The sequence below is a fragment of the Oncorhynchus masou genome, unplaced genomic scaffold, assembly GCF_036934945.1.
Source record: "Oncorhynchus masou masou isolate Uvic2021 unplaced genomic scaffold, UVic_Omas_1.1 unplaced_scaffold_708, whole genome shotgun sequence".
NCBI lineage: Eukaryota > Metazoa > Chordata > Actinopteri > Salmoniformes > Salmonidae > Oncorhynchus > Oncorhynchus masou.
The window spans coordinates 258,908-286,690 of NW_027013544.1; the positions used below are offsets into that span (position 1 = coordinate 258,908).

Here is a 27,783-nt window from a genome sequence, read left to right on the forward strand (position 1 = left end):
CTATGCCAACTGCAATAAAACGTGTTTCAACAAAGCCTTCTTCCATATTGAAAATCGAAATAGCATTGACATCTGGCAAGGAAACTTTAATTTGTCTGTAAATATATTACACCGGTCATAAATTCTTATGGATCGACACAATAGGGTTTTCTCAGGGGTGGTGTGATTGGCCCCATATCATCAGACTCAATGACATGGGACTTTGCCTCTGGGCCAGTCCTGCCCTCAGAGGGTCACACTCACCTGTAAACAGGTTATAAGTGAGAGACTGACCGTAACAACTCTTAGCAGCCCGGATTTACCTGTTTGTCTGTGTTGTGTTTCAGTGACAACAACCTCACGTCTCAAACACACACCTACAACTGAAGTAAGTGTCTTATCATTAAGTAACAGAAATTAGATAAGGTTTGACTTTTTTTATATAGGCAGTGTTGTATCCAAGTGATTTTTGGTTTCTTTCTGGGCTTATTGTGGAGAGCTTTTATGTGGACACATTTTTTGCAATGCTGTGTGTGTGGCAGGCACAGCTGTGTTTGAGTAAACAGAATATATTCTTGTCACTCACCCTCACATCCGATGTGTGTAAAAATGTGTCAGTGGAGCGTTTGTTACAGGTTCATCTAAACATACCAGAAACATTATTCATACACTAGTTCAATTAAACATTCATGTTTTCTTTATACTCGGCTTATTATACAACAAAAGTCTAATGTTTCAATTTAAGTAAACATTTCTGAATCAGTACTTTTGATAGTGGGACCCAAATTGAGCAAATAAATGTGGTTCCACTTTAGTTGGATACTCCATCTGTAGATGCTCTGTAGACTATCAGTAATATTTCATCTATCTAAACCATAACCCTAGCTCTAACCCTTACCTGAACCCTTATCCTAACCCTTACCTGAACCCTTATCCTAACCCTAAACTTAACCCTTACCCTAAACCTAAACTAAACTAACCCTTATCCTAACCCTAAACTTAACCCTTATCCTAACCCTAAACTTAACCCTTATCCTAAAAACCTAAACCCTAAACTAACCCTTATCCTAACCCTAAACTTAACCCTTACCCTAACCCTAAACCCTTAACCCTAAACTTAATCCTTATCCTAACCCTAAACTTTAACCCTTACCTAACGCTTTATTCCTAAACCTAAACCGTAACCGTAACCTTTAGCAAACAATTGATAATCAACAGAGTTTGTTGATAGTATGACCATCTGTCGAGCATCTACAGATGGAAAATCTGGACTTTCCAAATAAAGTGGGACAGTAAGTTTTGTTTGGAAATTCAGTCGTGACCAGGTTGGTGCTGCCATGAGGATGGGGTGTGGAAGTGTATCCTGGTAGTGTGTTGCCTAATGGTGTGCTTACACTAAACTAACAGGATAAATTCTCTAAAACATCACAAGAAGTAAAAACAGGAGCATGGGATGTCCCCACGCAGGAGTTTTCCTTGACCAAATTGACCTTTTCCTGCTCAGGTCACTTATGGTGATGAAAACCTCCTGGCCCTATGCCAACTGCAATAAAACGTGTTTCAACAAAGCCTTCTTCCATATTGAAAATCGAAATAGCATTGACATCTGGCAAGGAAACTTTAATTTGTCTGTAAATATATTACACCGGTCATAAATTCTTATGGATCGACACAATAGGGTTTTTCTCAGGGGTGGTGTGATTGGCCCCATATCATCAGACTCAATGACATGGGACTTTGCCTCTGGGCCAGTCCTGCCCTCAGAGGGTCACACTCACCTGTAAACAGGTTATAAGTGAGAGACTGACCGTAACAACTCTTAGCAGCCCGGATTTACCTGTTTGTCTGTGTTGTGTTTCAGTGACAACAACCTCACGTCTCAAACACACACCTACAACTGAAGTAAGTGTCTTATCATTAAGTAACAGAAATTAGATAAGGTTTGACTTTTTTTATATAGGCAGTGTTGTATCCAAGTGATTTTTGGTTTCTTTCTGGGCTTATTGTGGAGAGCTTTTATGTGGACACATTTTTTGCAATGCTGTGTGTGTGGCAGGCACAGCTGTGTTTGAGTAAACAGGATATCTTCTTGTCTTTCACCCTCACATCCGATGTGTCAGTGGAGCGTTTGTTACAGGTTCATCTAAACATACCAGAAACATTATTCATACACTAGTTCAATTAAACATTCATATTTTCTTTATACTCGGCTTATTATACAACAAAAGTCTAATGTTTCAATTTAAGTAAACATTTCTGAATCAGTACTTTTGATAGTGGGACCCAAATTGAGCAAATAAATGTGGTTCCACTTTAGTTGGATACTCCATCTGTAGATGCTCTGTAGACTATCAGTAATATTTCATCTATCTACAACCATAACCCTAGCTCTAACCCTTACCTGAACCCTTATCCTAACCCTTACCTGAACCCTTATCCTAACCCTAAACTTAACCCTTATCCTAACCCTAAACTTAACCCTTATCCTAACCCTAACCTTAACCCTTATCCTAACCCTAAACTTAACCCTTATCCCAACCCTAAACTTAACCCTTATCCTAACCCTAAACTTAACCCTTATCCTAACCCTAAACTTAACCCTTACCCTAACCCTAAACTTAACCCTTATCCTAACCCTAAACTTAACCCTTATCCTAACCCTAAACTTAACCCTTATCCTAACCCTAAACTTAACCCTTATCCTAACCCTAAACTTAACCCTTACCCTAACCCTAAACTTAACCCTTATCCTAACCCTAAACTTATCTTAACCCTTACCCTAACGCTTATTCTAACCGTAACCGTAACCTTAGCAAGCAATTGATAATCAACAGAGTTTGTTGATAGTATGACCATCTGTCGAGCATCTACAGATGGAAAATCTGGACTTTCCAAATAAAGTGGGACAGTAAGTTTTGTTTGGAAATTCAGTCGTGGCCAAAAGTTTTGAGAATGACACAAATATTAATTTTCACAAAGTTTGCTGCTTCAGTGTCTTTAGATTTTTTTGTACTTTTTGTACTGTGGAATACTGAAGTATAATTACAAGCATTTCATAAGTGTCAAAGGCTTTTATTGACAATTACATGAAGTTGATGCAAAGAGTCAATATTTGCAGTGTTGACCTTTCTTTTTCAAGACCTCTGCAATCCACCCTGGCATGCTGTCAATTAACTTCTGGGCCACATCCCGACTGATGGCAGCCCATTCTTGCATAATCAATGCTTGGAGTTTGTCAGAATTTGTGGGGTTTTGTTTGTCCACCCGCCTCTTGAGGATTGACCACAAGTTCTCAATGGGATTAAGGTCAAGTTCTCAATGGGATTAAGGTCTGAGGAGTTTCCTGGCCATGAACCAAAACATCAATGTTTTGTTCCCCGAGCCACTTAGTTATCACTTTTGCATTATGGCAACTCCATCATGCTGGAAAAGGCATTGTTCATCACCAAACTGTTCCTGGATGGTTGGGAGAAGTTGCTCTCGGAGGATGTGTTGGTACCTCTGATATCTCAAAGTGCTGTACAGAAACCCAGCCTAAAACCCCAAACAGCAAGCAATGCAGGTGTAGAAGCACGGTGGTTAGGAAAAACTCCCTAGAAAGGCCAAAACCTAGGAAGAAACCTAGAGAGGAACCAGGCTATGTGGGGTGGCCAGTCCTCTTCTGGCTGTGCCGGGTAGAGATTATAACAGAACATGGCCAAGATGTTCAAATGTTCATAAATGACCAGCATGGTCGAATAATAAAAAGGCAGAACAGTTGAAACTGGAGCAGCAGCACGGCCAGGTGGACTGGGGACAGCAAGGAGTCATCATGTCAGGTAGTCCTGGGGCATGGTCCTAGGGCTCAGGTCCTCCGAGAGAGAAGGAGAGAATTAGAGAACGCACACTTAGATTCACACAGGACACCGAATTGGACAGGAGAAGTACTCCAGATATAACAAACTGACCCCAGCCCCCCGACACATAAACTACTGCAGCATAAATACTGGAGGCTGAGACAGGAGGGGTCAGGAGTCCACCAGATCAGAGGCAGTAGGGATGACCAGGGATGTTCTTTTGATAAGTGGGTGAATTGGACCATTTTCATGAAGCATTAAAATGTAACAAGTACTTTTGGGTGTCAGGGAAAATGTATGGAGTAAAAAAATGCATTATATGTTTTAGTAATGTAAAGACGTCAAATTAAAAGTTGTCAAAAATATAAGTAGTAAGGTACAGAGTAGTACCTTAAACTATTACTACCTTAAACTATTACTACCTTAAACTATTACTACCTTAAACTATTACTACCTTAAACAATTTTTACTTACAGTGCATTCGGAAAGTATTCAGACCCCTTGACTTTTTCCACATTTTGTTACGTTACAGCCTTATTCTAACATTGATTAAATCGTTTTTTTCTCTCATCAATCTACACACAATACCCTATAATAACAAAGCAAAAACAGGTTTTTAGAAAAAAAAAACTGAAATACCTTATTTACATACAGTAAGACCCTTTGTTATGAGACTCGAAATTGAGCTCAGATGCATCCTGTTTCCATTGATCATCCTTGAGATGTTTCTACAACTTGATTGGAGTCCACCTGTAGTAAATTCAACTGACTGGACATGATTTGGAAAGGCACACACCTGTCTATATAAGGTCCCAGAGTTGACAGTGCATGTCATAGCAAAAACCAAGACATGAGGTTGAAGGAATTGTTCGTAGAGCTCTGAAACAGGATTGTGTCGAGGCACAGATATGGGAAAGGGTACCCAAGAACACAGTGGCCTCCATCATTCTTAAATGGAAGAAGTCTGGAACCACCAAGACTCTTCCTAGAGCTGGACGCCTGGCCAAACTGAGCAATAGGGGGAGAAGGGCCTTGATCAGGGAGGTGACCAAGATCCTGATGGTCACTGACAGAGCTCCAGAGTTCCTCTGTGGAGACGGGAGAACCTTCCAGAATTACAACCATCTCTGCAGCACTCCACCAATCAGGCTTTTATGGTAGTGGCCAGACAGAAGCCACTCCTCAGTAAACGGCACATGATAGGCCACTTGGAGTCTGCCAAAAGGAACCTAAAGGACTCTCAGACCATGAGAAACAAAATTCTCTGGTCTGATGAAACAAAGATTGACCTCTTTGGCCTAAATGCCAAGCGTCACGTCTGGAGGAAACCTGGCACCATCCCTACAGTGAAGCATGGTGATGGCAGCATCATGCTGTGGGGATGTTTTTCAGCACCAGGGACTGGGAGACTATTCAGGATCGACGGAAAGATGAACGGAGCAAAGTACAGAGAGATCCTTGATGAAAACCTGCTCCAGAGCGCTCAGGACCTCAGACTGGGGCGAAGGTTCACCTTCCAACAGGACAATGACCCTAAGCACACAGCCCAGACAACGCAGGAGTGGCGTCGGGACAAGTCTCTGAATGTCCTTTCGTGACCCAGCCAGAGCCCGGGCTTGAACCCTATCTAACATCTCCGTAGAGACCTGAAAATAGCTGTGCAGCGACACTCCCCATCCAACCTGACAGAGGTTGAGAGAATCTGCAGAGAAGAATGGGAGAAACTCCCCAAATTGAGAAGACTCAAGGCTGTATTTGCTGCCAAAGGTGCTTCAGAAAGTACTGAGTAAAGGTTCTGAATACTTATGTAAATGTGATATTTCTCTTTTTTATTTGTAAAAAATTTGCACAAAACAAATCTAAAAACCTGTTTTTGCTTTGTCATTATGGGGTGTTTATGTGTGTAAATGAGGGGGAAACTATTTTATGTAAAGTGACAAAATGTGGAAAAATTCAAGAGGTCTGAATAATTTCCAAAGGCACTGTAAGTACTTTACATCACTGCCATTAATGATTATAAACCAGAGATAAACATAAGTGTTCAGACTCAATAAAGTCATAAATCCACTAGATGAAACACTTTTTAAAATATATTTTATTACATATGTTTAAAGGTAGACTTTGCTCTCACACAGTCAAACACAGTATCAGTATGTGCAGTATGTCCAGGGGTTCTCTTCACGCATCACCCTGTTAGTTGTTGTGGTAATGTACCCAATAAACTGTTTACTTTCTGCATCACCATCATATCGATGAGTCTACCTATAAAGGACAGCATTGTAACTATAATGCAATTAAAGGACATGGAAGCATGGTCATACATCTACAATTAGAATATCAACAATAATCTTAAATATTTAGAAGTCATACTTTTAAGTGCTGTTCATATGCAATAATCAGAACTAAATGTCTTATCTCTGCTCACTGGTCACCATAGCAGCACCCACCCGTAGCACGCACTCCAGCAGGTATATTTCACTGGTCAATTCCTCCTTTGGCCGCCTTTTCTTCCATTTCTCTGCTGCTAATGACTGGAACGAATTGCAAAAATCACTGAAGCTGGAGACCCATATCTCCCTCACTAAATTTAGGCACCAGCTGTCAGAGCAGCTCACAGATCACTGCACCTGTACATTGCCCATCTGTAAATAGCCTATCCAACTACCTCATCCCCATACTGTTATTTATTTATTTGCTCCTTTGCAACCCGGTATCTCTACTTGCACATTCATCTTCTGCACATCTATCACTCCAGTGTTAAATTGCTAAATTGTAATTATTTCACCACTATGGCCTATGTATTGCCTTACCTCCCTTATCTTACCTCATTTGCACACGCTGTATACAGACTTTTTTTCTCTATTGTATTATTGAATGTATGTTTGTTTATTCCATATGTAACTCTGTGTTGTTGTTTGTGTCACACTGCTTTGCTTTATCTTGGCCAGGTCACAGTTGTAAATGAGAACTTGTTCTCAACTGGCCTACCTGGTTAAATAAAGGTGAAATAAAAAGAAAAAAGAGATAGTTCAGCCAAATAAAAAAATGACATATTGGTTTCCTGACCCTGTAAACCAGGGGTGTTTTTTCCTTTCAATTTAAACCTAAACAACCAGGCGATGGGAGATCTTTACTCATCAGTGACCTTAATTCATCAATCAAGTACAAGGGAAAACCCACAGACAGTCGTGGATTGAGCTTGACACTTGCTGTAAACAGTCTATGGACAAGGTATGACAGCAATCAATCCGTTGCTTTTGTTTTTAACTGACCACTATTTACAAATGCTAACTTCTTAGCTTTTGTGGCACAAATCCAATGCAAGTCAATTGTCTTGATATTAGCATGTTTTACTGGGTAAGGATACCAGTATGTAATTTGGGTAAATATCCCTTTTAACATGTCATTGTATGCATTAGTGGGAGTTTGTTTGGTGAGATTGTTTGTGCTGTCAAGAAAAACAAAAATGCTGCAATAAAAGGGTATACTGTTATTGGAGAACGTAAGGCCTTCGAGTAAGCTGCATTTCTACGTACCCAGTGTCAGGTGAACTGGTGGATACCATTTTTATGCCTGTGCGTGCAGTATTAAGAAAGTTAAGAGGTAGTTTGGCGAGCCAATGCTAGCTAGTGTTAGCGCAATGACCAGAAGTCTGCAGGTATGGTAGCGTACGCCAGCGCTCGAGACGTCATAGTGCACGCAGAGACATTAATATGGTATCCACGAGTTCATCTGACCCTGGGTACGTAGAAAAACAACCTTCTTGCCAGAATCTAGTTGTATCCCTGTAAAGATGGACTTTTATGGAAACAGTTAGAGGAGAATGCTGTTCGTGGTAAATGCAGGATAATAATTTATCCTCAAAGTCAAAAGAGCTTAATAACTACACAGAGCTCAGGGTTACGGTTAATGACCCAATACAATTATTCTCAATGCAGGGAAAGAGAAGTTGGAACGGACTCTAGACTGACAGTGTTTAAATATTCAGTTGCTTTATGAATTGGCACCTTGATTGCGATATAATGGCACCGGTTAGCTGACTAATCGTTAATATGGTCACCAGGTTAGCTCAATCATTTAAAGTATGATGAACACACTGTAGGTGTGAACAAAGGAATAAGTGCTGAGTAATTAACGAAAGGCGTAGTTAGCTGTTTTGAAGTTGTAACTTGTAAGTTAAAAAATGTAGTAAGTAAAAACAACAAAAAAATCTACAAAGTAAATATTATAATGATGCTTGACACAGAAACACAGGTTTTAGTGGTATTCTCAGTTCAGTGTGTCATCCACCTCAAGTAATTTTAAATTGTAGCAGTGTTTTAAATAGACATGCACATTGTCCTCTGTTTTCCATTGTTCTGGGGCAGAGCAGGGTAAAACATTTTAATCAGACAGGCCAAGTCTGTCTGATTAAAATGAGATCCTTTCCTGGTAAGAAAAAATTATGATATCTTTCCCCACCCAGCCTAAATCCTAGTTGAATTTTTATAGATGTGTTCTGATAATGCCCAGATATAGATCAAAGGCCCCACCCAGCCTAAATCCTAGTTGAATCTTTATAGATGCGTTCTGATAATGTTCAGATATAGATCAAAGTGTGAAAGGTTCAATACTTGGACTAGGTGAGGGATTTAAGGTCTATTTCCTTGGTTACTGTTGATCTGTGAGGTATAACAGAATCCATACTAGGTCAGTAAGATGGCATGGTGAAACTAAACAAGGAAAGGTTGTATAAGGCTTGTTTTTTTACCAGAAAACTCTTCAATGTTTACATTGAGAGTCACTAGATCAAGTTTGAGGGCACAATGAAGAAGGCTCCAGTTTTTCAAAGTAGGCTGTCTAGAGAAATCGGCAATGAAGGAAAGTACAACTTTGACGTTAAACATGACATTAAACTTTTGTTGCCAATGGGAATAGGCAATGCATGTGTTATGGTTGTATAGCATGTTAGGACAAATGAATGGAACTTTCTGGACGACTAGCGAAGCGAACACAAAGGAAGGGGAAACCCAGGAGTCTCTCTCCTTTTGGTTGTCTTGGTTACAGCAATCATATTGCACATGAAGTTTCACAAATGCATGTTCATTTGACATCTGATTTTGCCTTTCATTTTGACTCATCCTGTCTTCATTACTGTAAAATTATGGAAAATATTTATGGAAATGAATGAATGTGGATATAATTTGGACTATCATTAAATGTAATCACACAGCTTTTTACCGTGTTCCCCCTAGCAAATCACAGTTCTCGTAAATAATCAGCCAACAAGATAATGTGTTTTCACAGCATGGGCATGCCATTGTCACGGTCATTCAGGTGCTGATAGCCTCAGGCAAGGTGTGACCTAGCCTGTTTCCTCAAACATGGAGGCTTCTCTTCATCAAACACAGAGGAACCTGATGACATTAAGCTGGCTTGTAATGGAGATGGTCTCTCACCAATAACATCCTTTCCTAACCTAAACCCTTGTAAAAAGAGACTAAACTAGACCTAATAAAAACTCTTTACTTTGCTTGTGTACTTCTACCTATAGGACTGTGTACAGTATATATTATTTTCTGTTTTACTAATCACACTAACCTCACAAATATATATATTTTTCAGGGGGAGGCACAGCACAAGAGCCCTTGTTAGAATGAGTCCAGGCATGGACCAGCAGCAGTGTATCATTGATACCCAACACTTCACAACACACACCATGGGCAGAGGAGATCTTGGCCGGAGGGAAGGGGAGAAGAAGCTGCGCTACATGCTGAAGGACGGTAGCTGCCCCGTGGTGTTCCACCAGTCCCCGGGCCAGTGGAGCTTCTTCCTGGCCGACATCTTCACCACGCTGGTGGAGCTCCGCTGGAGGGTCATGTTAATCATCTTCTGCCTCTCCTACATCCTCTCCTGGCTCTTCTTCAGCGTCCTCTACTTCCTGATCGCCTACGTCCACAAAGACCTGGAGGACCATGACACGGCTCCGTGTGTGGCGAACGTCCGCAGTTTCACTTCCGCCTTCCTGTACTCCATGTCGACCCAGGCGACTATCGGCTACGGCTTCCGGGTGATGACGGAGAACTGCATGGTGGCCATCGTGGTGGTGACTATCCAAGCCCTGATGAGTTGCTTCATCGACACAGTCGTCATTGGCATCACCGTGGCCAAAATGGCGTGTGCGAGCAAGAGGGCGCAGACAGTGGGCTTCAGCAGCTCCGCCGTGGTCAACGCGCGCAACGGCGCCCTGTGCCTTGTGTGGCGTATCGCCGACTTCCGCAGGAACCACATCCTGGAAGGCACCGCCCGGGCGCAGCTGGTCCGCCCCACGAAGCACCCCTCTGGGATGATCTCCATGACCTACCAGGACCTAGACATCCAGAGTAGACACCTCATCCTGGCCACCCCGGCCAGCATCATTCACAAGCTGGAGCCTGGGAGCCCCCTCTACAGCCTGGGACCGGACAGCCTGGCGGAAGAGGACTTTGACCTGGTAGTGTCCTTCACCTACACTGGTGACTCCACAGGCATCCTGCACCAGACACGCACGTCTTACACCCCGGCAGACATCCGCTGGGGCCAGCGCTTCCAGGACATGGTGCAGGTGGGGAGGAGGCACTACAAGGTAGACTATGCCCTGTTTCATCAGACCACCTGGGTGCAGACACCCATGGTCAGCGCCCAGGAGGGTGACAGGGGAGACCGCCGCCCACGGAGTCTATCGTCCAATCGCAGCAGCCGTTTGTGAGATCGAGCAGGAAATTCCGGAGGTCCTTGGCTGATGTCAGTGAGGAGGTGGTTCAGGAGGCGTGGCTCTGATGATGCTGTGATAATCCCAAAACAGCAGAGACAGATAACTACATTGTTACATTATCGTTATATAGTACATTATCACACAGGACTTCAGGAAAGGACTTGAGTAAGTGTAATAGGGTAGTTTCATTGTAAATAACTATTTTATATCATATTTTATACTCCTTTGTTATATCCTTTATGAATGTAATAATTGAACTAAATGTTATTAAATAAATAAACAAAGCGTACGTTGTTGAAGTCATATCTGACGTCCAAGGTCGTCCTCATTTGAACGTCTTTGTTGTGATGGACAGACTGCACCAAATTTAAAATAAATATAATTTTTTTCTGATGTGATGGTCGTAAAGTGTTATTCAAATACAAAAATACCTCCATGTTTCTTTAGTAAAAAGTCTAAAGGATGAAGATTGATTATTGTGCATTGTAGTGAAGTCATATGCAATATATTTACAGTTCCATTCTAAAGCATGTGTTTAATTCAACCTGCATCACAATCTACACTGGGGTTAAATCACAGAGCTGTTCGTTGTCACTGACGACTGCGCAGTACCTCTATATCACCACCTTGTGTTCAGTGTGTGTGTGTGGTAGGTGTGTGTGTGTGTGTGTGTGTGTGTGTGTGTGTGTGCTGTACTGTAGACAACTATACTCAAAAAAGTATATGAGATGACCTAATAAACGGATTACTTAGTGTAAGGTTGATTAAAATAAAGTATATATATTTTTATATTATTATGACAAAATTGTATTATTTTTAATAGCCCTTTTATCAGTCTATTATTATTATCGTGTGCGCGCATGGGCTTTGAACATGATTAACTATTTGATGCTGGAGTCCAAACAAGCGCTGTAGCTTTCTATTGGTCGACTACAACGACAGGGCGGGGGATAGGCACATGTGTTTTCAAAGTCCGCCCGTGCAAAGCAAAGTATCTTCTTCAGCTGAAGAGGTTGATGGCAGTAATTACGATGTCTATCCGGATATCAAATATGAACGGTGGAGCCCAACTATGGATATTAACGCAAAAACCTACCTGGATGCATGGGATGTATTAGAATAAATTACCGCTGATTTGCGCTCGAAAGATCAACAGGTAAACAATGTCCCGTTACTTCGTTCTAACGGTGTAGTCTACGTGGGAATAACGGTGCAACCGTGAATAACGAGTCTTCTGTATAATCTTAGCCTACAAATTGAACCGGACATACCCTACTTTATTTCTACAAAGAGTGATCATCTAAAATATAACCAAAGAGGCCCAGACAGTGTTCATGCAAAAGTAATTGTTATTTATTTCAGTTGTACTGTCTTTGAGAGGCTGTCTCATATGTATAGTGTTCAACAAGCACCTTTTTAGATACACTTCCGAGAGTTAGGGAGTTAAGTATTCTGTGGGTTATAGGCTACTGATTGTGTGGGTATCGACGCCTCAGCGAGATTCAAGCATGTTTAATTTAAGCTACTCATATCCAATGAATAGCCGAGGTAATGCTCCCTTATCAGTTGGAAAGTGTTTTGACCTGACAACGAAACATAAACCGTGACTTTCTTCCTTCCACCTGTCACGCAGAGAAAAACGGAGCCTGTAGGCCAGCCCAGGTTGATATGATTATGCCCAGTAGCCTACACCCATTGCTTCAGAAAATAAATAAATACATATATATAATTAATTGAACAGTGTTTATTCATTGCTGTTTCTTATAGTGTGTTTCTGTATTTGATTATTCAATTGGCCGTAATAGACCTATACATGAATTATGACGTCGGCCTAGCCTACCTAAATATATTAAGCTACACTTATTTGATTATGATCCGAATTTAAAGTTAGACTAGGAAAAATATTTCTCTCAATCATAATGTTAATTCTGACAACCCTGATTCAAAACAATGAATTAAAGCCAACTGTCAACACTGACATCCCATAGTAGCAGGTATTCACCATAATGAATGGTGCTGCAGTGCTGCTGAATATTGGATAGAAATGATTGATCTATTCTTTGCAATAATATATATATTTTTTTAAAGGAGCAGGTTTATGTAACCAGTTTCCATCTGTCTCAGCTGGTCCTAATTGCACGCAGGCCAAATAAACAGTTGCAGTCTGTGTGCTGCAGCTAAGCCCAGTGCATACAGTCACACTCTGATGACCTGGTTAGATAAGGGTTGATGTGGAATCTAATGAATGGACTTCACAATGACAGATTTCATTTGGGGAAACAGATTGGGCGTAACTGAGGCGTGCTGTTTGTTGATTTCCAGCCCAGTCTTATATGTTGTCCCTGACTTTCTGGACTCAGTAGACAGTATCAGTTTGATACTGTAGCCAGCGTCTCTGCCGGTGTCTGATGTTCATGTTCTTGGTCGGTCACATTATGTCAGTGTGTATACAGGATATCTTTCCATTGGTTTATCCTTTCATCATTACGCTTGTTTTAGCCTTGAGTGATGTTGGTGTTGTGGTACAACGCAGGTATTGGTAGATGGTCAGTAGGGCCAAATGACTTGTTAGATAGCAAGGAAGTGTAACGGATGTGAAACGGCTAGCTTAGTTAGCGGTGTTCGCGCTAAATAGCGTTTCAATCGGTGACGTCACTTGCTCTGAGACCTTGAAGTAGTATTCTGTTGCAAGAAGCGATGGGTAACGTGAGTTGTTGATGAGTGTCCCTGGTTCGCGCCCGGGTATGGGCGAGGTGACGGTCTAAAGTTATACTGTTACAGAAGCATAGTGATTATGAGTTGGTTGCGGTCTGATTTGGCCTGTTAATTGTAATGTGTGGTGTGTGTGGTGGTGTAGTTAGTTAGCTGGAGAAGATTAGGACGTCCCATAGGAAGCTCATTCACAGTGAACCAGCCTCTATCTCTCTCAGGATAGTAGGCCTGGCCTATGGGTCATACGTCTTCATGAAATATTCACCGATAACCTCATGAAATGCAGATGTAAAAATAGATCCAAGTTATTTTTATATTGTTGTTTTATTCCAGGTGTTTCACTGATCTAGTGGTATCTCAAGAGTTCAGCTGTCATATGTTCACCACAAACATGATGGATTCATCATGATACATTACATTTTAAGTAGGACTTTGTCCATTTAAACTAAATACTTGTTGAATTATTTTTTGTTGTTGTTGAAAGAGTATTGTGTATGGAATTAAAAGGGGATGCAGAAAGGTGGGAGGGATAGTTTGGGAGGTGGAGTTGGGGGCTAAACCCCAGTCTCCGGAGGGCAGTATATATGCATAGCTCCCGCAGGAGTTAGAACAAATTAAGCCCCAAACTCCCAATAATGCATCATGCAAATCAACACTAGTTTCTATTCCTAGTCAACCTGACAGTTACATCACTGGATGAGCAAAACAGGACTTGGATGAGATGACGGACTTGGATGAGATGGAGCTTTCAAGACAACCGGAACCCTGGGAAAAAAAAATCATGATGTCAGTGATCTTCATGTCGGAAAGTCTGAGTTCTATAAAGATGCCTGAGTTTCCCGACTTGGAATTCCAAGTTGGATGCTTGTTTTTTTTCCAAGGTTCCCTGTTGTCTTGAACGCACCTCTGTGCGTTTTCAAAGTCACATTCAGTGAAGAGTGCAATATTTTCAAGGGATAATTCAATGAATTAAATTATACACACTGATTTCTTCTACTTTAGAGCTTTTATCGTTTACAATCAAAAGGCCTACTTAGTGTACATCAATTGGTATTAGCCTACTCTAAATACCAAGCGTTTACGCCAAGGGAATTTGAGAGTGTGGACACGTATTCACTATCCAATATGTTTCATTGGACAAGACAGATCACACTTCATAACGAGACACAAATGTGTCTTTTCAACCCGCAAGGGCCAACCAAAATAACCATAGTGTGCAACCAACTGCCTCTCACACGGGACTTCATCCAAATGACATCTTGACCTTCTCTCTGTGACAGTGGTTCAAATCACTGTTAGTTGTTTTGGCATTAGGGTGGAAGTAACCGGCAGACAATAATTCATACCCTGTGGTGCATTCTAATGGCTCTCTAAGGCCACACAGATGCAGTCGATAGTTACTGGGTTTTCTAGTTCAGTTGTCCTTGTTGCTCTGTTGCATGCACTGCAAGGTTATTGTTGCTTTAAAAGAGACCATCCTGTATAGAGCTTGTTTACAGGCTGGCCCTTTAAACCTGATTACATGATCACGTTGTAGAAGTTGTTGAGTTAAGAGTGGAAGAAGAAACTGAACAGGTGTTATTCTATTCCCCTCGTAGATCATTGAAAGATCCCACAGAAAATATACACTAAAATATGTTACAGTGGGGGACAAGCATTGAACATTAGCACTATGTAAATAAACAATTGGGGGAAAAATATCAAGTAAAAGATGTTGGGAAAAGGTATGATCACTGATCTTTTTTTGCAGAAACCCACAAACATGGACACCACAGGAGGACGGCTTATAATAATGTCTGGAACAGAGCCAATGGAATGGCATCAAACACCTGGAAACCATGGAAACAATGTGTTTGATGTATTTGATACCATTCCACCGATTCCGCCCCAGTCATTGCCATGAGCCCGTCCTCCCCAGTTCAGGTGCCACCAACCTCCTGTGATGGACACACATAGTGGTTCCTTTGTGCTCCAATGACTTGTTTGATTAACATGAACCTGATCTGTAATGTGACTTTCAATTGGCTGGTCTAGTCTAATTAATACCAGCACTAAGCAGAGCTGAGAGGATCTGTTATCTTGTCAGCTGACACAGAACTGGAATAAAAAATGTCTGTCATGTCTACAATCCCTGAGCCCAACATTCACTTAAATATTCTAAAATGTACAGTAGAATGTATTTACTTCCGTGTGAATGGTCAAGTTGTGGTGCTGGCACATTTGAGTGTTGAATGCATCATTTAGACTATAGGTTGAACGCCGCTGATCTTTCTTCATGGTTCCACCAATTAGTCTTAACACAGACTTTTCTTTTTGCTTGTCCTTTCCACAGCCCACTTCACTGATGAGGTCAGAGACACCCATACGAGAGGAGGACTGAGCAGGCCCCTCGCCAGCACGGCTCTCCTCTGGAGAAGCCCAGGTGCAACAGCAGCAGGGGCAGCTTTTCCCCATCCAACTCCCTAGGACCCAAAAGTCCTAAACTCCACATTTCCTCTCTTAGTGGGTCCCCGCGAGCGTTCAAAACTGTTTCTCCAACGCTTCTACCAAAAACTCAGACTGTTTTCCAGAGCAGAAGCAGCGGTTGGGCCCAGCTGCTCCTCCTCCCAGGGGGAAGCCATGGGGAGCGTGCGAAGCCACCGCTACAGCATTGTCTCCTCCGAGGAAGACGGCATGAAGCTAGCCGCCATCGCCGCCGTGCCCAATGGCTACGCCAACGGCACGGTGGCCAAGGTTCACGCGGCGCAGCAGCAGGCTGTGAGCCGCTTCGTCCAGAAAGACGGCCACTGCAACGTGCAGTTCATCAACATGAGCGAGAAGGGCCAGCGTTACCTTGCCGACCTGTTCACCACCTGTGTGGACATCCGCTGGCGCTGGATGTTGATCATCTTCTGCCTGTCCTTCCTCCTCTCCTGGCTCTTCTTCGGCTTCGTCTTCTGGCTGGTAGCGCTCTCCTACGGCGACCTGGAGAACGAGACGCAGATGTGCGTGTCTAACGTCAACAGCTTCACCGCCGCCTTCCTCTTCTCCGTGGAGACACAGACCACCATTGGCTACGGCTACCGCTACGTCACTGAGGAGTGTCCCGTGGCCGTCTTCATGGTGGTCTTCCAGAGCATCTTCGGCTGCATCATCGACGCCTTCATCATTGGCGCCGTCATGGCTAAGATGGCCAAGCCCAAGAAGAGGAACGAGACGCTGATCTTCAGCCACTACGCTACGGTGGCCATGCGGGACAGCAAGCTGTGCCTGATGTGGCGCGTGGGGAACCTGCGTAAGAGCCACCTGGTGGAGGCCCACGTGCGCGCCCACCTCCTCAGGTCGCGAACCACGGCCGAAGGCGAGTATATCCCCCTGGACCAGATGGACATCGACGTGGGCTTCGACAGCGGCGTCGACCGCGTCTTCCTGGTGTCACCCATCACTATTGTCCATGAGATCGACGAGGACAGCCCCTTGTATGAGATGAGCAAACAGGAGCTGGAAACGTCCCAGTTTGAGATGGTGGTGATCCTGGAAGGTATGGTGGAAGCCACGGCCATGACCACCCAGTGCCGCAGCTCCTACGTGGCCAGCGAGGTTCTCTGGGGCCACCGCTTCGAGCCAGTCCTGTTCGAGGAGAATAACTACTACAAGGTGGACTACTCGCGCTTCGAGAAAACCTACGAGGTGAGCAGCACGCCCCAGTGTAGTGCCAGGGACCTGGCCGAGAAGAAGTCTCTGGTCTCTTGCTCCAACTCCTTCTGTTATGAGAACGAGGTGGCCCTTGAAAAAGTGGAGATGGAGGAGACGTTTGACGAGGAGAAAGAGGAGGATGGGGAGGAGAAGGAGGAGGTAAAAATGGAGGATCAGGGTGCTATTGAGAACGGCATTGAGAACGCAACACTGGAGGAGACAAACACAGACACAGTCTCTGTACATTCTGAACACAATCAGGATACCAGGAGTCTGACGATGCCTTCAGAAGCAAGGCCTCTAAGACGAGAATCAGAAATATGACTGCAGAGATGTTAGGGAGGAAATACTACATGAAATACTATTATGATAGGTTTGACCTTTGCTCCTAACGTCTGTCTGTACTACTGCAGGATGGCTTGACTGTGAGGTGAGTGTCCTTTTCTGAGGAAGACACTCAGGCACAAGTGAATACAGAATTAACAGACCAGAGAAAATTATGCAATATTATTTATTCTCTTTACACAAGTCCCTCATCTGGTGGGAAGCGATGGTAGATTGACTGAGAGGAGTTGATGGCTCTTCTGGCCCGTGGCACTATAGGAATGAGACGGGTTAGGTAGCATTTTACACAGTGTGTGTGTGTGTGTGTGTGTGTGTGTGTGTGTGTGTGTGTGTGTGTGTGTGTGTGTGTGTGTGTGTGTGTGTGTGTGTGTGTGTGTGTGTGTGTGTGTGTGTGTGTGTGTGTGCGTGCGCGTGCGTGCGTGCAGCCTTTTTGAAAGTTGCAAGAGAACATTGGAAAGTTGTCACATTGAAACACTCGAAACACACGAAAAAATTATATATACCTATACTTTAGAAGTATTACTATATTTATATACTATAGTATTTACTGTAGTGTTTTTGTGGATCTGTCTGTAGTATACTGTAGTATTTTCTGTAGTGTTTTTGCAGACATTACTCTAGTATACTGTAGTATTTACTGTAGCGTTTTTCTAGACATTACTGTATTATACTGTAGTATTTACTATAGTGTTTTTACAGACATTCGTGTAGTATTTACTATAGTGTTTTTGCAGACATTACTGTAGTAGACTGTAGTTTTTACTGTAGTGTTTTGCAGACATTACTGTAGTATACTGTAGTATTTACTATAGTGTTTTTGCAGACATTACTGTAGTATACTGTAGTTTTTACTGTAGTGTTTTGCAGACATTACTGTAGTATACTGTAGTTTTTACTGTAGTGTTTTGCAGACATTACTGTTGTATACTGTAGTATTTACTATAGTGTTTTTGCAGACATTACTGTAGTATACTGTAGTTTTTACTGTAGTGTTTTGCAGACATTACTATACTGTAGTATGTTTACTATAGTGTTTTTGCAGACATTACTGTAGTATACTGTAGTTTTTACTGTAGTGTTTTGCAGACATTACTGTAGTATACTGTAGTATTTACTATAGTGTTTTTGCAGACATTACTGTAGTATACTGTAGTTTTACTATAGTGTTTTTGCAGACATTACTGTAGTATACTGTAGTATTTACTATAGTGTTTTTGCAGACATTACTGTAGTATACTGTAGTTTTTACTGTAGTGTTTTGCAGACATTACTGTAGAATACTGTAGTATTTACTATAGTGTTTTGCAGACATTACTGTAGTATACTGTAGTTTTTACTGTAGTGTTTTGCAGATATTACTGTAGTATATAGTATAGTATTTTTGTTTTATTCTCATTTTTATTCTCTTTTGTTATCTGTCTGTGCCACAAATTGGGGTGTGGGGGAAGGGAATGTGCAGGACATATGCAAATGCAATGTTAGCATACCAATACAATGTGTACTGTAGTATTCTACAGTATTCAAAAAATTATATAGTAAGCACTAAATCAGGGTTCCCCAATTAGTGGCCCTCGGGCTGAATTTATTTGGCCCCCAAGTTTTCATTATTTATCATTTTCATTGTTGGACATAAAAGACTGTAAAAACACCAGGAAATCAGTTACAAGTTATTTGGTAAATCTGTTGCCAACTATTCCCACACGTAATAGACATGTGATCTTATACAAATATAAGCAACGTTTGAAATAGTTCTGTTTTAGTCAAATATTATATATTTTTGGTGCTTCTTGCGACCAATTTGCAAATGATTTGTAATTATGTTCCTGGCCCCCCGACTACCTTCTCAAGAAAAAATCAGCCCGCAGCTGAATCTATTTTATGATCATTGCACTACATGATCGAGGGATACTACAGTGTATAGTATAGTACTCTACATTATACTACAACATTCCGTAGTACGCACTATACAATCAAGGGATACTATAGTGTGGAGTGCAGTATTCTACAGTATACTACAGTTTGCTACAGTTTAATCGCTGTAAACGCAACAACCAAAGAGATGTTTCTATTTGCATATTTTGTAAATATGAGCTGCCCCGATATTTTGAATTAGCTTAGTGAATTAGCTTAGTGTTGTTTACTTGGACTAATTAAGGGTGGCTGGAGAGGGATAGTGTTCGTAGCAGGGAAGGAGTGTTGTATTCCCAATCAACCAGCCTCTCCTATTGTGTTCTCAACTTTCCAAATAGCTGTGGAAATATAGGAAATGTATGTTATCCAGAACAAAGGGAAGAGATCATTTTTTGTGTAAAAGATTGTGTCAGTTAGATTTCAAGAGATGTAGCTACAGCATGTAGTTATTTTCTTCATTTTACTGTTGCACAGTTTGACAATATAAAATTATACACAGCTTAATCTCTGTACAAAAAGTATATTTAGTTTTTCACACTTTGAAAATAATCTTTGAAGATTACATGTAATACCACTAATTTGGCCACAGTTTTCCAACAGGTAGTCTTCCTCCATGAAAACAACCCCATCTATTGTGTGTGTGTGTGTGTGTGTGTGTGTGTGTGTGTGTGTGTGTGTGTGTGTGTGTGTGTGTGTGTGTGTGTGTGTGTGTGTGTGTGTGTGTGTGTGTGTGTGTGTGTGTGTGTGTGTGTGTGTGTGTGTGTGTGTGTGTGTGTGTGTGTGTGTGTGTGTGTGGGGCGTGCATCTGTGCATGTGTGTATCTAGTGCTGCATAGCTCATATTAGTGTGCTACTGTACATTATGCTTCAGTCCATCTTCTTGTTGTCTTAGTTCAGACGTAGGATCTTAATTTGACCGGTATTGTCACAGCAAAATAATCCTGCAGCAACCAGATTTGAGCATTTAGTCTTTTTCGCCAATGTAATGTTGCTTGATCAGTGGTTAGGCTATCAGCTGGCCAAAGTTAGGCTACATGCAAAGTGCAATACTGATAATATGTTAGTGTGGGTTTTCAGTGAATGTATGTAAATCGCCAAGCTCATCTGCGTTCCTCCAGCGCAGTAATATTTTCAGCGGCAACAGAGTGGTCAAATTAAGATCCTACATATTTATAGCATCTTTTGCAACGTGAGCCTTAACTCAAGTCTCAGTAACATGAGCCATCACTTGAGATTTGGCTTTAAAACAGCTCACAGTGCAAGAGGTGTCATATAAACCAGCAGGAAGATACATCTCAACGGTCCAGGGATGTCTAGTACAGGGGTTCCCAAACCTTTTTGGCCCACGACCCCATTTTGATATTTTGGCCTGTGACCCCATTTTGATATTTTGGCCCGTGACCTCATTTTGATATTTTGGCCCACGACCCAATTTTGATATTTTGGCCCACGACCCAATTTGGATATTTTGGCCCACAACCCCACCATGTGAAAAAAGTGATGTAATCAGCGGCCAATGTTTACTTTTTAAATTTGGGCGATGACAGTCTATCAAAAATCAGTCTAACAGTACTTTTGAAGTCAGTATAGTTTGAAGTGACTGAAATGCATCATAAAGGTATTGGGAAGTTCAGAAGCTCATCAGGCAATAATTCTGTATGATCTTCTGTGTAGAAAAGAACATTTCATTGACGATGTTCTTTTCACCCAGTCTGATTTAGTGCCTGGTCTTATCATAATGAGTCCTGTGCTGATTTTGGTCAGAAGGAAACATAAGACACATACAGGATGTGCTCCTGAGTGTCTTATCTCTCAGTGATGGGGTCATAATATTGTGTAGCTTAAACGTTTAAAAAGATAGAGCCTCATTTGTAGGAAGAAAACATAAACCGCTCTGTTTATTACAACCGCATCTAGCGCCAAACGGAGGTCACTGACCTAACTTCGGTTCTATGAACCAAGCGCGATTTAGTTCATTTAATTTCAGTTTCTCTCATGACCCCATTTTAAAATCAGGCAACCACACATGAAGTAGCAATCCCTACTTAGGTAAACGCTGACCTAGGATGAGATGAAGAAGGATAAGACAGTGATTTCATTCAACGGAACTCCCACTGAATAGATGTGTTAAATAGGTCAATTGAACTGGACCAAAACAATGGGATTGCCATGGAAACGCGTGGGGGGAAAGAGCCGTGGGGGAAAGCTTCCGAGTCTCCTCATTGCCCCCCAGCAAAATGTGTCTACATTAAGGCAATATTTTATGTGTACAGTGCCTTCAGAAAGTATTCATACCCCTTGACTTACTTCTCATTTTGTTGTGTTACAGCCTGAATTCGACATAGATTAAATATATGTTTTTCTTTCACCCATCTACTATCCCTCTTCCCCTTTTCCTTACACACCTTACCTCAAAATGACAAAGTGTGTTTTCAGAAATGTCTGCTAATTTATTGAAAATGAAATAAATAAATATCTAATTTACAAGTATTCACACCCCTGAGTCAATACATTTCAGAATCACCATTGGCAGCGATTACAAATGAATTAATTTGTTAAAAATTCCACTTTGACATTATGGGGTATTGTATGTAGATCAGAGAGACAAAATCAACATTTTATCAATTTACAATTCAGGCTAAACACAGCAAAGGTGGGAAACGTGTGAATCCTTATTGAAGGCTCAGTATTTCACACTGTGTTGAGGTAAAAATTATATTGTTTGTATGGATGTCAACCCCAACACATGTTGATGTCATCGTCACCATTCAACTGCATTACAGTTAAAAAACGAATTTGACTACCACCACAGATTTCTGTATGCTAGCTATGCTTATCAGTTTATACGAACGGGAGTTAGCATTTAGAAGTCACTTCTTCTAAACTTCTACGACTTCTACGAAAACAGCCAAATATATCCAAATCGGACTTAATCCTTGCGTCAATCTAAGTATTTCACCTGTGCATCTATCTAAGTAACATAATAAACAAAACCACATCAAAATCCATCACTTTAAACTAGAGATACATTTTTTGTAAGACGGAAAATTGGTCTTTTCACGAAAACGGCTGTACCATCCGAATGGGTTGGCCTACAAACTAATATGACCGTTCTATGGAAACACAATGGTGATCTCCGTTTTGCTCTACGACCCCCATAATCCCCATGGGACTTGTCTGAAGTCAGTAATGCTGATGTGCCAACTTCTATCGGTAGTGTCCAAACAGTTTGGGCTTCAAACTAATATCCTTTACCGCATCTATGGATGAATGAATTGGATTAGAACACTTGGTTCCCATCTTTTTTGACATCATCTCTGTCTCCTTCTGTATGTCAGCCTGGGCTTGTGTGTCAGACCAGACCCCTCAGGATCCAGACACCCTGAGCTAGAAAGCTGGAAGGGAGTGTGCAGATGAATTTTGGTTGATAAATTGCTGCTAAGTTACATGTGTGCATATGGTTAGAATGAAACGTAGGAGTCCAAATGTATTGTTTGTCTATTAGAAGTATCCATTTTGAATAACAGTAAAAACGTGGAGGTACTTATTTAATTGAAAACCATGTAGAAAGACCTGATTCTATCAGTGTTATCAGTTATCCAAAGCTACAGTGCACTTTCCTCTTCAAGAGAACACCCCCCCCCTCCAATTCCATGACACTGACACTAGAAAGCTTTTATTTATTCCGTTTTTGCATAAAGCCAAATGTACATAAAACCTTCGTCTGTTCTTTTTTTGTTGTTGATTTGAAACCATCTGTTATCATATAATGTCGACTACTACTGTGTATTTAGATCAGTGTTTTGGCCTTGTCTGACTGGGGACATTACAAACCTTGTTACTTTGCTGTGTGTGATTAGTCTCCTTAGGCAGACGGGGTTACCTCCCACAATGTTCAGTGCTGTTGCCCGAGGTCTGGGAAGACTAGTGTGTGCTGGGTCTTGTGAAGAGGGAGCAAAGCTGTTGTTTTGTCACTTCTGAAAGGACCAGCACTTTGTGTTGTCACATTGCTTTAAGGCATGGTGCATAGAGAACGAGGCGGACAAGTTCTCTTATCTTTCAGACGCAGACAGTGCGGCACACAAAACCTGAACAGACAGACACACATACAGGCACACAAACGTACACACTAATGCACACGCACTAAAGAGCTATAGTCGTACAAAAATATGGAGCTTTTTATTCTGGCTATATACAGTAGGCCTAACGAATCTTCACAATTTGTTACCGTAGACATGCACAAATTCCACTCCGAATGTACGTTTATTGTTGAAATTGTTTGCTCAAAAGTGTCACTTTTTATTGCCTATGTCGTTAACATAGACAAATACAAATGTTTTATTTTTTATTGTTAGCAAATTCTTCATAAGAAAACGTGTATCAGATGATATATAAGAGAATGTCCATGGAGGTCTGATACACTGAGGTTGTGTGTATTGGGCTGTCATGCGGGGATGCCAGGTCAGCCACTGGTACGTCCCGTTTCATTCTTCCCTTCTATGTTCCTTCTTCTTTTGAGTCTATTTTTCTATCAGAGTCTTCCTATAATGTCCTGCACAAACCAGAAGTTGTACAGTTTTTTTTTATTTTGTGAATTATATTGTAGATACATATTAATATTGCAGTTGTTGATAATTATATTATTATTATGTCTGTGACAATTTCGTTGAGTCTTTTTCAATAAAAAGTAACATAAATCCTCAATTACATCCGTTTCCGAATGATTGGTGTTTGTTGAATGTGAACCCTTACCACATCAATTACAAGTGGTTCAGTTACAGTACAGGTATATACACATTCGAGCCTTTGTCTCACAACAGCAGGCCTATGCAATCCAGTCAGAAAGACAAAGCATCTAGATATGTTTGTTATGGTATCTATGTTTACATAAGGTGTGGAAAATATCGGATTTCTAAGGGGGTTGATTTTTCCAAAGATGTCAGTTTATGACCTACATACTACATCAGAGAGAGAGATAGACAGAGACAGACCGAGAGAGAGAGAGAGAGAGAGAGAGAGAGAGAGAGAGACAGAGAGAGACAGAGAAAGACAGAGAGAGACATTTGAGATTTTTGAAACTTCTGTATGTGTGATGTCAGAGACAGAGACATATACACTTGCTTTGGCAATGAACACAGACACAGAATAAAGTGAGAATTGAATTGAATTGAGAGACAAAGAGAAACAGAGACACACGAGAGAGAGAGACAGAGACAGAGACAGAGACAGACACAGAGAGACACAGAGAGAGACAGAGATAGAGAGAGAGAGAGAGAGAGACAGAGACAGAGACACAGAGAGAGAGAGACAGAGACAAAGACACAGAGAGAGAGAGAGAGAGAGAGAGAGAGAGAGAGAGAGGAGCCCTGATAGAATGAACTGGACGGGGGCTGGTTGTGTTGGAGGCTCCCTCAAATTTAGACCAATGGCCCAGATTCCAAGCCATTCGCTGTCAGAGCTCACACCATCCATTTATTCACCAAACTTGACTGACTGAAAAGTTTAGCGAAGCCCACAGAGACACCAAGCTATTTTAATCCCCCTCCTCTGTTGGATGTAGTTTTGAACGGCAGGCATGGAAGGAACGCTTCACTTTGGTAAACTATGGAAAGAGGACAGCTATAATGTGTTCCTGAACTGCAGACTACTGACAGGGGACAATGTCATGCTTTTACAATGAATTCAGTTGTACTGAAAGCTTTCTTTGGCGTTATATTGTGCTCATTTGTAAATTGTATTGATTGGTACACAAGCATGTCAATATGAATCTTAACATATAGTCAACGTCTAAAAGAGAGACTCCGAAAGAGAACAGTCCCAAACCTTTTTTATGAGGACTCTTCATTGAAGGTTCATATTAAATTCACAGGTCATTCGCCTAATTCATAGATTGTGTTGATAATAGCAGCTGTGGGCTCTGATGCCGTTTTATCCTCTGCACTACAGGCAAGCACATATTATGTAACCACCTCCCCAGAGTCCACAAGTCCAGAGGGGATAGAAAGGCTACTGAGTGGTTGTTAGAGTCACAGTAGAAAGAGACAACCCCTACATCGACTCAGGAAGACATTCCAAATATATTCATTCATCATCAGTACACCTGGAAATGAGAGTGTTCCTATCTTCCATGGAAACACATTTAGTCAACAAAATTCAAATGAGTTTCCAACTGTGGGCAGGAGTCTGACAGCATGAGGGGAAGTCAGAAGATCGATCAGACAGCCAGGGAGGCAGTGAGTCCATTTGATTTGGTTCTACTTATGGAGTGGGTACAGCCCTGGGGCTTTTTCCACATTATCTAATAAAACATCACCAGAGATCACGCTCTGAATGATGAAGGTAATCGTGTTACATTACCTTTTGTTGTACTTTTTTACTTTTACAGATCCTCTAAGAAAAATCCTCCGTTAAGACCACCCTCACATGGATCAAGAACCTCACATTACCCTCACATGGATCAAGAACCTCACATTACCCTCACATGGATCAAGAACCTCACATTACCCTCACATGGATCATTACCCTCACATGGATCAAGAACCTCACATTACCCTCACATGGATCAAGAACCTCTCATTACCCTCACATGGATCAAGAACCTCACATTACCCTCACATGGATCAAGAACCTCACATTACCCTCACATGGATCAAGAACCTCACATTACCCTCACATGGATCAAGAACCTCACATTACCCTCACATGGATCAAGAACCTCACATTACCCTCACATGGATCAAGAACCTCACATTACCCTCACATGGATCAAGAACCTCACATTACCCTCACATGGATCAAGAACCTCACATTACCCTCACATGGATCAAGAACCTCACATTACCCTCACATGGATCAAGAACCTCACATTACCCTCACATGGATCAAGAACCTCACATTACCCTCACATGGATCAAGAACCTCACATTACCCTCACATGGATCAAGAACCTCACATTACCCTCACATGGATCAAGAACCTCACATTACCCTCACATGGATCAAGAACCTCACATTACCCTCACATGGATCAAGAACCTCACATTACCCTCACATGGATCAAGAACCTCACATTACCCTCACATGGATCAAGAACCTCACATTGCCCTCACATGGATCAAGAACCTCACATTGCCCTCACATGGATCAAGAACCTCACATTGCTCTCACATGGATCAAGAACCTCACATTGCCCTCACATGGATCAAGAACCTCACATTGCTCTCACATGGATCAAGAACCTCACATTGCCCTCACATGGATCAAGAACCTCACATTGCCCTCACATGGATCAAGAACCTCACATTGCCCTCACATGGATCAAGAACCTCACATTGCCCTCACATGGATCAAGAACCTCACATTGCCTTCCTGCCATGGATCAACTAGTTTCCCCAAAATATCCAGCATCAGGATTGTCACACCATGAGGGGAGGTCCCAGGTCCTCGGTCCTGTGTGCTGGGTCACCCCATCAACTCATTGATATTGACATGTGATCGTGCCACAGCAGTGTGTGTGAGTAAGGCCCTGGGTCAGTTCCAGTGCTTATATCTCTCTGAGCACTTTGTTAGTTGTGAGTGAGTGTTAACCGTCAAGTTTCCACCCTCTGCGTTCAGGAGTAGGAACACTAACACTCTGTTTGCCTAGAAGACAAACAACCCACAGCCTCTTCATGACCTTTGATGTCACCATAAAACATTGACTATGTGGTATTTCAGTTTGTCCCTCAGGCATAGTTTGGAACAAGGCCCCTGGCTCTGTGCTGTGCATGCTGACAGGCTATAGCCCTCCGTATAAATCAGATGGAAGTCATAGCAGGAGAATGAGGCCAGATTGCACACACAGCAGGGTTGGGGTCAATTCGAATGGAAGGGCAGGCAATTCAGGAAGTAAACTGAAATTAAAATTCAATGATTGAAAAAATTACATCTCAATAAACTGAAAAGGACAATCCTGACACATAGCCTTCTGCTCTGCTTCTCTTTCACTGTGAAAGAGAAAAGCTGACGTAGAGAACTCTCCTAAGAAGTAGTTGTCTGCTTACTCCTGGGTCATACCACTGGTGCCTCTCTATGACTTGATCCCTACAGAACAGGGAGTGTCCTGGGTCATACCACTACTGTGCCTCTCTATGACTTGATCCCTACAGAACAGGGAGTGTCCTGGGTCATACCACTACTGTGCCTCTCTATGGATCCCTACAGAACAGGGAACCTGGGTCATACCACTACTGTGCCTCTCTATAACTTGATCCCTACAGACCAGGGAGTGTCCTGGGTCATACCACTACTGTGCCTCTCTATGACTTGATCCCTACAGAACAGGGAGTGTCCTGGGTCATACCACTACTTGCCTCTCATGACTTGATCCCTACAGACCAGGGAGTGTCCTGGGTCATACCACTACTGTGCCTCTCTATGACTTGATCCCTACAGAACAGGGAGTGTCCTGGGTCATACCACTACTGTGCCTCTCTATGACTTGGATCCCTACAGACCAGGGAGTGTCCTGGGTCATACCACTACTGTGCCTCTCTATGACTTGATCCCTACAGACCAGAACCTGGGTCATACCAATACTGTGCTCTCTATGACTT

The 27,783-nt window shown here is 42.0% G+C and overlaps 2 protein-coding genes across 3 annotated transcripts; both read left to right on the forward strand.

Annotated features, from left to right (window-relative positions):
- Positions 1 to 217: 217 nt before the first annotated feature.
- On the forward strand, positions 218 to 10,941 carry LOC135537078 (inward rectifier potassium channel 16-like). Of its 2 annotated transcripts, XM_064963284.1 has the most exons (3): positions 218 to 367; positions 1,841 to 1,881; positions 9,420 to 10,941. In XM_064963284.1, exon 3 carries the CDS (start codon positions 9,451 to 9,453, stop codon positions 10,540 to 10,542), a length of 1,092 nt encoding a protein of 363 aa, XP_064819356.1. In that variant the 5' UTR covers positions 218 to 367; positions 1,841 to 1,881; positions 9,420 to 9,450; the 3' UTR covers positions 10,543 to 10,941. The 2 variants fall into 2 exon arrangements, with proteins under 2 accessions (XP_064819356.1, XP_064819355.1); XM_064963283.1 differs by lacking the exon at positions 218 to 367 and having other exon boundaries at positions 1,719 to 1,881.
- A 635-nt stretch (positions 10,942 to 11,576) lies between these two features.
- LOC135537083 (inward rectifier potassium channel 2-like) lies at positions 11,577 to 17,612 on the forward strand. The gene is made up of 2 exons (XM_064963288.1): positions 11,577 to 11,704; positions 15,593 to 17,612. The coding sequence occupies exon 2, from the start codon at positions 15,880 to 15,882 to the stop codon at positions 17,257 to 17,259; it is 1,380 nt and encodes a 459-aa protein (XP_064819360.1). The 5' UTR covers positions 11,577 to 11,704; positions 15,593 to 15,879; the 3' UTR covers positions 17,260 to 17,612.
- The last annotated feature ends 10,171 nt before the right edge of the window (positions 17,613 to 27,783 follow it).

What these genes read in the sequence shown, in the direction of transcription:
- LOC135537083 (XM_064963288.1), top strand. Translation starts at nt 15,880, where the DNA reads ATGGGGAGCGTGCGAAGCCACCGCTACAGCATTGTCTCCTCCGAGGAA.
- LOC135537078 (XM_064963284.1), top strand. Translation starts at nt 9,451, where the DNA reads ATGAGTCCAGGCATGGACCAGCAGCAGTGTATCATTGATACCCAACAC.